The sequence below is a fragment of the Bombus vosnesenskii genome, unplaced genomic scaffold, assembly GCF_011952255.1.
Source record: "Bombus vosnesenskii isolate JDL3184/JDL3185 unplaced genomic scaffold, Bvos_JDL3184-5_v1.1 scf7180000013266, whole genome shotgun sequence".
Lineage (NCBI taxonomy): Eukaryota > Metazoa > Arthropoda > Insecta > Hymenoptera > Apidae > Bombus > Bombus vosnesenskii.
In genome coordinates, this window is record NW_022882926.1 from 3,260,095 (window position 1) to 3,272,646 (window position 12,552).

Below are 12,552 nucleotides of genomic sequence, written 5' to 3' on the forward strand. Positions count from 1 at the left end.
ATCCCCTCGTTGCGGAATACATAAATAAAGAATCGTTTAACTGCATCTCGTGTGAGCCAATCGTCCGAATATCGTCGCAAGGCGCTCGATGTATCGAGGTAAATTTGAAAAAATACGATCGTTTCTCTCCAATTTCTAGCTATTTCTTTTTGCGGAACAATTTTTTTTATTTAAACGTATAAAAAAAACCTCTGAAAATGCAGAGTAATTGCGAAAAATTTATTCTACTGAATACACTTTGCTGTATAAAAAATTTAGTACCTTCGAATGTGAAATTTGAGATCTTTCAATTACGCTAAAACGTACGCTGGATTTTCATCGTTCGCTAATATTTACAATAAGATAATAGTAATTAAAATCAAAAAATCAGCAAAAATATACTTATCACCACGTTTCTCGCTTATGATCGTCGAATATAAAGAAAATGCCGAATACGAGAAGATTAGGGAATCTAAGAGTTCGATAGGTTTCCGCATTTTGGTGGTGAAATTCCGTGATATTTGAGAGCTACCATTGAATCGGAAAAGCGTCGTGTAATTCCTACCGACGGGAATAATTAGTTCGCGCAGAAATTTCCGCTTAACGACGAATCGATGATATCCAACCGACCTGATTAGCACCGTCTCCTCTTAGTTTCCAAATGGATGCTGCTAACTCGCCGTAAATATCCTTCCGCGGTAATAAATTACTTTCACCTATTCCTATATCCAGCAACGTTTATTCCCAATATAATCCTTTTGTAGTATACGATCAAAATTACGTATTAAATATCGAGTTTTATAATAGAATGACTTTCAAGGCATTTCAGTTATCTGGACAGTCTTTCCGCATCTTCATCCAAACTAGCAGAAAAACATTTAAGAATCCTTTTTACTGTGTTGTTCAAGGTAACGGAAATAGGATACTCCAAATGGACAAAGTGCCTTACGCTGTATCCCAGGCTTTCTTTCATTCCGTTCGATTGGACTGTTAAAGAAATCGTGAAAAAGTGTTTATACAGACCATGTTTCTCCAGCGTTGCTCTCTACGTTGTCGGTCCTTTTTGTTTTCCATCACACAGGCAATCAAAGATGAGTCTGCTGTACGTTTCAAAACGCGTCTGAAACGACACTAAGCGGAAAATGATCGATCTCCTCTGTTCAATGCTTCAAACTTTAAATCTGAATCTCGATGATCACTTAGTTATTTCGAAACAAAAAAATAAAGGAAGAATAATTAGGACATTAAACGGCGAATTCCTTAATTTTCTGTCTAACGAGGACTCGGAATACGAAGTTAATCCATCGGAGTCGTCGCCATCTAATTTCAGCTGAAATTTGTTTGCGAAAATCAGCAGAGTCGCAAATCCATCGCGATCTTGGTTGATCGATCCGCGGGATCGAACGCGACGCTGTAACTCGTGGGCAACGGACGATCAATCAAACGGTATCGGCGCATTATCAGAGTTAAATTAGCGAAACTAATTTCACCGTGAGCCGCATTAACCCGATAGCAGGTCGGACAAGGTAAATACTGGGCCGTGATTGCGCCCGGTTAAGTGTACCTGTACGCCTTAACATAGGCTTCCAGCGTGTTTAGAGCACGCACTAATTTGCCATCGACCGCTTTGGGACCGCTGTTTATACTGTGTCCGCTTCTCGAACCGCTTACAAAAGCTTTCCTTCACGAACGCTCGAAACATCGTTTGTCTCCTCGCCAGCGGCTCGAAATATTCCAACAGGAACGCTGTGTCGAAAGAAAGCATTTCACTTTTTGAAAATATTTAACAAAAGAAAGCAACAATTTAACAATGAACCGTATCACAAGAAACGTAAAATGCAAATGTTTAACACTTTAGAAACCCTTGTGCGCTTTTCGTTAAAAGGAATCATTTGATCGTCGTAGCAAAAAATATTATAAACTTATCATTCTTGGCTATGAGAGTGAAACGACAAAATTCGTCTTGATCTTTCTAAATGACGATACTATTGTTCCAAACGAGAAGATTTTATTCTTACATCGGCATACTACACTCCATGCTTCGTTATCCTCGATTTTCTACTTCTCCGTTTCCCATTACGCAACAGAGGCATCGGATAACCAATCTCGCGTATTCAATTCAATCGATCCGAAGTATCATTTTTAGATATTAAAAAAAAAGAGGCAAAGGTAATTAAACGAACAAATAAATAAGCATGTAATGGGTAGGAAAAAGGGGCAAAATGGAAGCAGAGAAAACAGCAGAGGAGAATTTGAACAAAACGACACGGAGTATTCTATTTTCATCGCGACCATTGAAATTAATTTTCCATTTCGCGTTGAACGCACGAATTAAAACTAGGGCTCGTTCGAGTTTCTGATCAGCAGCGTTTCACGGTCGTCGATGATTCCTTTTCTTAGCGTGCGTTGTCACCGTGTAGAATAATTTTACACGGCGATCACCTTCGTACAAGCAATCCTTTTTCAAGATAAAAATAACTGCGGCGATTCAACTCGAGCATAAAGTCGCGACAAGACCCGGTGTGAAACGATACCATTAATTATAGCAGCACGACTGACTGAACGATTGACCGTGCAATTTCAATAATTAAGTCGGACGATTAAGCGAATAATTATCGTGCATTATCATTCATTATTCTATCGAGCGTCCAGTCGCGTACGTTATCAGGTATTGATCCTACTTGGCCCGAAGCAGGTCACATACCGTTTCCAAATGTAAAGCTGGTTAATTTACGTAATGGAAGATCAGATGAAACCGGACACCAAACGTCATAATATTTCGATAATGCATCCGGCATTGGGCGCGAGTTTTCCACGCTCGCAAAACGAATGGGAACGAAAGAAGAGAGAGAAGAACGACGATAGTGTGCTCCATCGAGGGCTATGATTCCGCGTGCGCCAGATATCGATCAGTCGCGAGCATTTTCATTAAAAATTCGTCGAGTTCTCGCGGTTGATATTTAGCCCGATTCTCCATTCTAAACGCGTCTACGTCTGTTTGATCGAAATCGAATTATTCGGCCGGTTTTCGTTCATCGTATTGTTACTTGTTTTTCATTAATTGTAATTTTATCGCTAGGGGGAAATGCAGCTGATTACAATTGGATTAGTGTATAGACGAGAAGGATGATTCATTTTAATTACAAATGAATAAATATTCAATTAGCCGAGCTTTATATATACACGCGAAACAACGTTTATCGTGCCTTTTCCGGTTTGATCGCGGTGAAATATTTTATGCAATATACATATATCATATGGTAGTTTTTTAGAAAGTCGAGATTTTTCAATGCTGCTTTAATCAGTCGGTAAATGGAAACATCAGCGAGGATGTTGCGCGAGACCGATGACCTTGCTGAATGATTTTCCTCCGTGAAAAGAGGAATTCCCTTGCCGGAGGCGCTGGCAAACTTCCTCGAGGGCAATCGAAAGTTTGAAAGCGGAGGGCAAAAACAACGCGGCCCTGAGAGCGTTTCCGGTGACCTTGCCGGGGCCATTTGTCTTCAACTGGCGCGCCGGAACTTTCAATCAAATCGCAGCATTTGGAAACGCCTTCGAGGGCCACGAATGCCTCTATTTTGCCGGAAATCAAACATTTTTCTGCGAACCGTTTCTTGGAACTTTAATATCACGCTCAGGAGACGCTGCTATATTTCGATGTCTGGAATAATTGCAATATTGAGAGAGCAGTTTCTCTAGAATTTCTTCGTAGGATAAATTCGAATAAAATTGCTAGGAACAGGAAATTTAATAGAAAAGTATCAAGCGATCGCAGCAAATGATTAGAAATGGTGTACGTCAAGATTTTTAATATCTCAATTTAGCGACGTATCTTAACTTTTTAAAGATACCATCCCCTTAGCGTACTATACTTAATTAACTTATAATCTTACTATTTTATGAAAACAGTGGACTGGCTTACATCATTATTAATTTGCAATTCTCCAAACGACGAAAATTACATTGTCGACGGATATATTATAGTTAACCATCTCCGCTTTATGTTCGTACCGAGAAAGAATCGCATTAGTCGTAGAACGATCCAATATTCCTATCTGTCTTCTTTATCTTTCTCGCATACCTTAAAATCCGAACAATACCAACCGCCAAATCTAAAGAATTATCTCTCGTCACATGTTCCCCTAAAAAATCATCAACCCCAATTTCTCTCAATGATCGTGCCGCAGTTAGAACCACGCTTAAACGTGCTACAAAGCGGAGATACGGCCAAAAAAGTTGAAACGCACCCTGAAGCATCACCTGACGGGTGGCCGGTACCAGTGACATGACAGTAGGTCCCGTTTTCAATCGCAGAATGACAAACGGGACGACACGTGGGGCATGCGTTTGATCGCGAAAGGGGCGAGACGTAGTCGTGGATAGATAGGGTGGATTCAGAGCAGAAGGATGAACGAGATGATCGTCGGAACACGGTCTTTTGTGCTTGTTTCTAAGGTCGACTGACTCCATTGCCGAAGGACAGCGACGAGGAGCCGTCGGAAAGCTTCTGGCCTCTCTTTGTCGGCGCTTGGTCGTTCACCCTCTTCCTTTTTTGAAGCTCTTTGTGCCTGTTTAATTATCATACACATCGTTTGAAGAGAGGAAACGGGGGAAACAGACGAGGGGATGTTTAGAAAGTTTCGGGAATTTGTAGACATTGATTATATTTGTCTTTTCTCGTATTCTTAGCGGGTATGGGTTATCAGGTAGGTTTTAGGTTCTGAGTATTTCCTAATATTTGTTTTATCTTTTTTATTCGTTGTCCAAATAGATGGAAACCTTTGATTGTTTTGCTAAGCAATTTTATTGCTTACAAGCTTTCTACATCGAAATGTTACCAAACGCTACCACTAAAGGACGATAATGAAGGAAAAGAGATAAGAACGAATAAGGTTTAGAGATTGAACGTGTTTAGATGGTCGAACAACCCTAGACTATGGGTTTCCTGAGGAAATGGCCACTCGACACCTGGCCGTTATAAAACCTATCCCCCTATCCTGAGTATTTCGACTTGCCATCTTTATCACCTACGTCTTAACGTAACTCTCGAATATCGTCGTACACGGTCTACTCGGCCGAAAGTTTACAACTATGGGTATCATTACTCTTCCCTGGTCCTTTTATTTTCACCGAGGAATCGTTATCAGCCCGCACTGTCCGCAACTTCTCCACGCGCTGTGTTGTTTGTTCTGTGTCTCGCGTAGTCCCACGAGGTGGAGGGAAGAAGGTGAAAAACAAAGGGGCAGCAGAGAAAAAAAAAGAAGAGCAGAGAGAAGAGAGAGGAACTTTATTATCCCGGCTAACTCCTGGCAAATTCGTTTATTTGGCGCAGATAGCACAGCCAGCGCAAAAGTTTCGGCATTAAGGACGCTGATAGCAATGCGATGGCTGGCTGTTTTTGACGAGGAAACTCGTCGCCCGATGGTCAGCCAACTTTCTGCCGCGTGTCTACTTTAACACACGTGCAATGTCCTTTTTTTCGAGAAAAATTAAAAAGGAGAATAAATTCTCGATATACTCAACACGAATGTAATTAAAGTTATCGTAACTGAAGTGATTGGTATTCTTGTGAGATAACGAGATCGCTAGGTGACCCTTTCGTATTCGTGTTAAATTAAGATAAAGAAGAGAAAATGAGAAAGGACGATCTGTAAAGGATGACAAAAGAGGAAAAGAAAGAACGACGAAAAGAGTTGATAAAGAAAAGAACGACGAGATGGAAGAGTAAAGGTTAGAGAGAGTTCCATCAAAGTTATGTTCCTTCGACGCTTCGATACAAAAACACGAAGGATCTACAAGATTTCGTCATCGTATAAGAAAAGCCAAACTAAAAATTCCGAAATGTTCTAAAAATACAGAAAGATACGAAGGATACTGTATCAAAATGACGTGATTAGAGAGAATGGAAAGTGGTCGTTAGCAAAGTTTTGCGGAAAAATGTGAAGCATTATTTATAGGATTTTGTCGCCATACGAGAAGAGCCAATTCTAAAATACAAATAAAATAAAACAATTCTAAAATATTCTAAAAATATAGAAAAATATGAAAGATGGGCATAGAAAGATTATGAAATTAAATGATTAAAAAGAAGAGAAGATGATCATCAGCCAAGTTTAATTAAACTCGATGAGATCGCGCCCTCATCTTGGTGGCTGTTCCGATCAAACCGACCTTAATTAACCGGTTCGCGATTTTTGGCAAATTTACAGCCTCGCCAGCATCGTTCGCAATTACTCGCGCATTTTCCTCATTCACTGGCTGTAACTCGATTGATTCGAAAACGCGGAATCGCCGGAAGGACACCGTTGAAACGGACCCAGAGTTCGTTCTCATCTCTGTATCTCTCTTTTCCTCTCCGCCTCTCTTCCTCTCGCTCGTTCCGGTCTTAATTCATTCACCGTCTGCAGAATATCGCGTCGAAACTCGAGTAATTCTATTAACGGCGGCCAAGAATGCGAAACAATTTAGCAAACACCCGCCAGACGTCCGTGGACCCGGCGTATAAATTTTTCCTTTTAATAATACCGACTAATTGCCGTCCGGTAACCGGAAGCCCGTAGCGTTCCCACCTCTAGCCGCATATTTCAAGATTCCCAGTTACTCCCAGCTTCAGGTTATTTTATCGCGAGGCACGAATTCCTCAAGTTTGTTCCGTTTCATTAGAGCCGTTCCTATTTTAGGGGATATTTAGGAACTTCATTTCTAGATCTCCTACTTCACTTTCCTTTGTGTTTTGTTGATAATGCGATAGTAAATTGAGATAACGCGAATCGAGGAGTTTATGTGAGATAAACGATACAGATGTCAAAGATAAACATTTCTGGTAGAAATAGAAGATGCATTTTTATTAACTTTCGCACTTACATCATTTATAATTTAAACGCTATGAACATTCAACGTTCCCCATTTTTACAGATTCGAAGGAGAAGTAAAAGGTAAAATATTTTTGTGAACGCGTAAAATTTATTTATTTGTGTATTATACTTTTATTTTTTAAAATCAAAGTCTAATTGACTTTCACGAGGATAGCGCTGCTTTGCGATAATTCGAAACACTGCGATAAATTATTTCAATGTTTATATAATTTCTTTCTCGCCACATACCGTATGAAGTTTTTCGCTAAAAAAGAAAAGTTAGATTTTGCTGTTTCATATCATTTGCTATTTCACTTCTAATTATAATCAGTTTCATGATTATCGTAAAATACAGTCGTTTTAATGGATTTTCGGTTAGACATAGTTAACACCAATAACGACCTATTAGCCAATTTAAGAGTATAACCGCATCAGGAACAATTTTTAAATTTCTTACTCGAATTTTCATAACATTTTAGAGATAACGTGATCGCTATTATCGCAGATTTTAATCAATTTCCGATTAGGCGATTAATATGGATAACGTCGTAAGAACATGACTTATCGAGAATCATTTACTAATGCCTCAGTGAATTTCAAGTAGATGTCATTAGTTAAATTGGTAGCTAGAATTTGTGGTTGTACAAACGGCGTAGTTTCTGGAAATCATCTCAAGCTACCGCCGGCATTATAACCAGCTTCATCAAGATTTGAGGACACGACATCGATACCAATGCGATGATCGTTTGCACATCGCCCTCCATGGAATAATCCGGATCATACTACGAACTTTGATGCGATGATTTGGGTCACGTTAAGCTACACCATTTGCTTTTGATCGAATTTACTGTTCGAATTAATATTTCTTCCATTTGAAGATCACGCGACAGATATCTGATATATCCACTTTTGTTAGTTTTTTAATTTTCATGTCGCTTAAGTGGCTGAAAAAATATATTTTAATATGAAATAATTGAATAATAGATTATAAACTCAAAACATTTTTCTAATAAAGAAACAATATTTGTTTAGTTACTACGTTAGCTTAATTTAATTGATAACAATCGATGTGACTCTCGAATCTTATTAATATTTTTTAAATAATAGAATCGTATATTTAATCCCGAAAACAATTACCAAAATTGTTTTGGCGTGGAGTTGCTTGACAACGTATCGATTTTTTAAATTGCTCTTCTATAAAATACGAGAAATATGACTGACTTATCATGTTTTTCTCTCCTGTGTCTCTCCATTTGGAAACAATTAATCGTGTACGAAAAAGGTAAACGACAAACTTTCGTTTCCCTTGCTAACTTCTCTTTTAATCTTCTCTTTTAACACGTCGATATTGGCCCACATTTTACATTCCGTCGCGCGACAGAATTTCGATGCGTCGCGCACAGCTCGAGAAAAAATCCAATTGGCCCCTGGACAATGAATGAAAAAAAGAAAAAAAAAAGAAGGTAGAGAAAGGTACACGTATGCGACCACGTATATATGTATGTCCAGGTGACTGTATGAGAAACGTTACGTTCACCGTGGGAAAATGTTCGACAGTGGCACGCCAGAGACACATAAATTGTTCGTTTCCCGCGGCGAGAACGCATGAATTTATAAACAGCAAAGCGGCGTCATTATTACGGGAAAAATCATATAAATCTTAACGCGTGGTCGAGTATCGTTCCCTCTGGACTGACTAGTTCTTTCATCGTCGAGAATCGCAAGATAAAGAGATGCGTTACAGCGAACTCTGATTCAACCTTTGGTGAAAGGAAAATACACGTAATTTAGATTTATAACTACTGTTATATCTAGATTTTATAATAATAAACGTAAATAAATTCATAACGTATGGTCCAAATAATTCATTTTGTCAAATTAATTATACAATACAGTGTTTATACGGGGATTAAAACGATATTCCTCCCTTAATTTCCATTTGCCGTTTCCGGAATTTTAACGATTATAAAATATATTCCACCAGGTGTACGAAGTTCGAGTATTTTTAATCTTTCAAATTTAGTCGATACTATACATTCTTTAATACATCCATATCTCTTTGTATTTACCGTACGTAAGTTTAAAGAAATCGTCATGAAACTTATCGCACTCGCGCAGATTACACAATCACCGCTCAACTCATCAACTTGACCGTATACCTGTAATAGCTACTTACAACTTCGCAGTTTAAATACTCCATATACTCTCCAAAATCATGTCAAAGTCATGCGCGACGCACTCCTCATACCGAAACCCGAACAACTCTTCTTCCAAATCTTCCAAATCTAACCTCCCATATATTTTCCAGGTCACCAGAGCTACCAGTACCATAATCCCGAAAAACGACTACCGCTGCGAGGCAGTAGAAACTAGTAGAAACGCCAGACCTATATTCAGAAAAGTAGTCGAATTGTCTCGGTGGTCGCAAAGCTACGGGAAAGAAAACGACAGCGATGAGTTGGCTGCAAGAGGGTTGCTGGGCGGAGTGGCTGCAAGAGGGCCAATAAGGAAAATGCCTGGTCGAATGGCGGAGCATCGTGCTCCGCTACACGGGCCATATAAGTGTCCGTCCCGGGAGAAGCCGGTCGCGGTACATCAGATAAGAAAACCTGGTCTCGGAATAGAACCCTATTATGTTTGCTATAAGTGGCCGTGGCCAAGGCTACGAGGAGTTGCGAGAGCGGCTCCTGCAGGCGGACCAACAGGGAGATAAGAAAAATGCCTGGGCTGGCCCTCGTCGTAACCGCAGAAGTTGTAATTATACAGTGATATTACTACCGAAAAGAATGAGGGACGGCGGAAGCTGGTATACGTGGAAGTGGTGTTCCCGGAGACCGCCGGCATTTTACCCTGAATCTGGATGAAGATACGTCGTCGCCAGATAACAGCCGCCACGAGAACGAGTATTTATTGTTGGCCTCAAAAGCCGGTTAAAGGGTGAGTCGTCCATGGCATCTCAATTAACGAGGAATTCGTTGCATGTTGTCTTGTCGACCGGCAGCCAATGCCTGTCTTGCTACCGGACACTGGTCCACCAGGTTCCGTCTCGCTTACTCCTTCCACCGCGATTCGTTTTATGGCGTGGCCTGACGAAAATATACCCGGTCGATTGGTTCACGCGATACGCGCTGCCTCGAAATCGTGCCACCAAGAGATTCTTTTCGAGATCCAGCACCGCGATATTGGCGCTGAAGAATTGCGCTCGACCGTCCGCTGGAACTGTTTCGGTGTAATTGGACTCGTGGAAGTGCAGGTTTGTCAGATTTCGAACGACTGCTACGAGATATAAGTAGACTCGTAAAATTCTTTCTGCGATGGGTCTCGCTTCGGTAATTAAGGTCTGAAGAAAGGTGCAGGTTGTCACGACTTCGAGGTGGAATAGTAGTTTTATTAACGAATATAAATGTTCGATATACGGATAAGAATGGAAGGAATACGCTCTTTTCATTGAAATGGGCCATTCACGACTGCCGATATTCTTCTTTCCTTCGTATGATTCCTTACAATTTCCCTATGATTCATACATCTACAATACGTACGTTTTACAAGCTTTCTGGATTTGTTCTTTTCAAATGAAATAATATATTAGACGAAGACCCGTGTATAAGTAATATCAGCAAATTTTAGATATTTTTAATCGTATAACAAGATTTCACGTTCACATAAGTAGATTTAGACACTAGTCGGACACTAACTAGACTCTCATTACGAAGTTCCACTGTAATCATTTAGATAACCAAAGACAATTTTGCAACATGGTATAACTTCACTATAATGCAGCGACAGGAGCTTACATCTCGATTTAAAAATACCATTTCATCCCAACGCTGACAATAGGAATCTCGTAACTAAAACTGGCAACGAAGGTTTCCGTAAAACAGTTCGAAACTTTACAGCAGCCAACGATCTCGCGAGCAAAAAAGAAAATATGGAGGTAAAGCGTCAGACGTACACAGAGTAAATAGTTGGTTCGTCTGGTCGACCAGAAAGAGAGATAGCAAGAGAGAGAGAGAGAGAGAGAGAGAATAAACGCTGCGAGGTAAATGCAGTGGCGCGCGGCTGCAAGGAATTGCGGGTTCGGGTCGCTTAATTTAAGCCGCGGAAAAGAATCCCCCCAGTCGTGTCTGTAATTTGGTTAATTTAATTAACAACGGGTTAATTGCTGGCGCGGCGCGGCCGCTCGTTTCCCTTTCCTCTGTCCGTTCCACCGGCGTTCTTTTGTCATCCTGGCACGTAGCAATTTGCGGGGTCACCGCGCGGATATAAAGCGTCACGAGAACGCGAGTTAAATATCGGGTCCGGATAGCGATTCCCGGTTACTCGAACAATCGTAATTGCGCGTATTGCACACGAAGAGGGTTCAGAGAGATGGCCCGGGCTGTTAAACAAGAGCGCGAGGCGATTACGCGCTCGGCCAGGAAGACAGAGAAGCGGTTTTCTGGCTGAGCTCTCTTAAATCTGATTAAAGATACCGGCGACGGGGAAGAAGGGCGAAAAGGAAAATGGGTATTTATTGTTATCTAAGTTCAACGAAAATGAATCAGTCTTACTGTGTTTCCTTCTCGAGAATTACCACATCGCCCGCATTCGCACTCGTCCTCCTCTCTAATCGCGGAAACCGCGATACGTAGAATTTCTTCCGTGTAACGTACCATTTAAGCTAAGATAAATTTACGGGGCTAGTTAAACCTCGTCCGATTCTTTCCGATTTCGAGATGCTGCTCGTCTTGTTGGTGCTAATCGGGCATAACATTTAACACAGCTAAATCGACGATCTTATGAAAAATAAATGAAGCAATAGATCGATGTTATTAAAGTAAAAGCTTTTAACAGCGAATAGGACAAAGTATCGATAATAGATTGCATTTCATAAGTGTACATTGGTTACTTATTGGTGCTGATATATTATTTGAAATATTGGCAAGCGATTAAAAGCTATTCCGCGTACCTCTCGCAGGCGGAGATAAAACGCAATGATAGGAAAGTAAGTTCAATACATCGATTCTCTGGTTGGGGAGAGAATCGTATCTTAGCTTCGCTCGGACAAACTTTTGATTGTATTCCAATTTTCCATCCAGATACTCTTTTTCTAGAATATATCGCATGACTCGCACAAATACAACGATTCCTATCTGCCTCACACATGGGAATCACGCATCATGTACTTTCTACACCAAAAAGATTACACTTTCAATATTCCGATTCACATTCTACAATCTACATTCTACGATCCTAATACCTAATAAATAACATTTCTCACAATTTCCATTAACATCCATGCCGAAACAAATACACTTTCAATACTCAAACTAGCATTCTTCAATAAATACGTAATAAATAACTATTCCTATTATCACCCGACATCATCCCCCTTTTTCCCCTCGAAACTGGGAAAAACATTTTATCGATTTCCAAAGTACACCCTAGACTGAATGTCCCATCGGTTCCAGATTCGTGCCACGAAAAACTCGAAGGAAAGTCGCTGAGGCAAGCGTCGGATCCTACGATTTCATCCTTTTGCTCTATATAGCGTAAGAACCGCGCGCAGGGCTGGAAATCGTCTTACTTTTGACACTGAAAAATATAGTTCTTGGATATATGCGTCGTCCGGACATAGGAGGCCGGATCCACTTATCAAACTGTGCCGTAGTAGGATGAGTCAGTGGCGACCCAGGGGGACGCCAGACCACGCAGTTCATGATTGTGTCACCGATATCCG

General features: G+C 40.5%; 1 protein-coding gene across 1 annotated transcript in view; it reads left to right on the forward strand.

The window, feature by feature from the left end:
- The window catches only part of LOC117230142, a 145,532-nt gene that overhangs the window by 73,145 nt on the left and 59,835 nt on the right, over positions 1-12,552 (forward strand). Inside the window, exon 3 of the mRNA XM_033487265.1 lies at positions 9,142-9,770. Coding sequence (XP_033343156.1) covers positions 9,142-9,546 — 405 coding nt within the window. The 3' untranslated portion in view covers positions 9,547-9,770. The remainder of the gene's footprint in view (positions 1-9,141; positions 9,771-12,552) is intronic.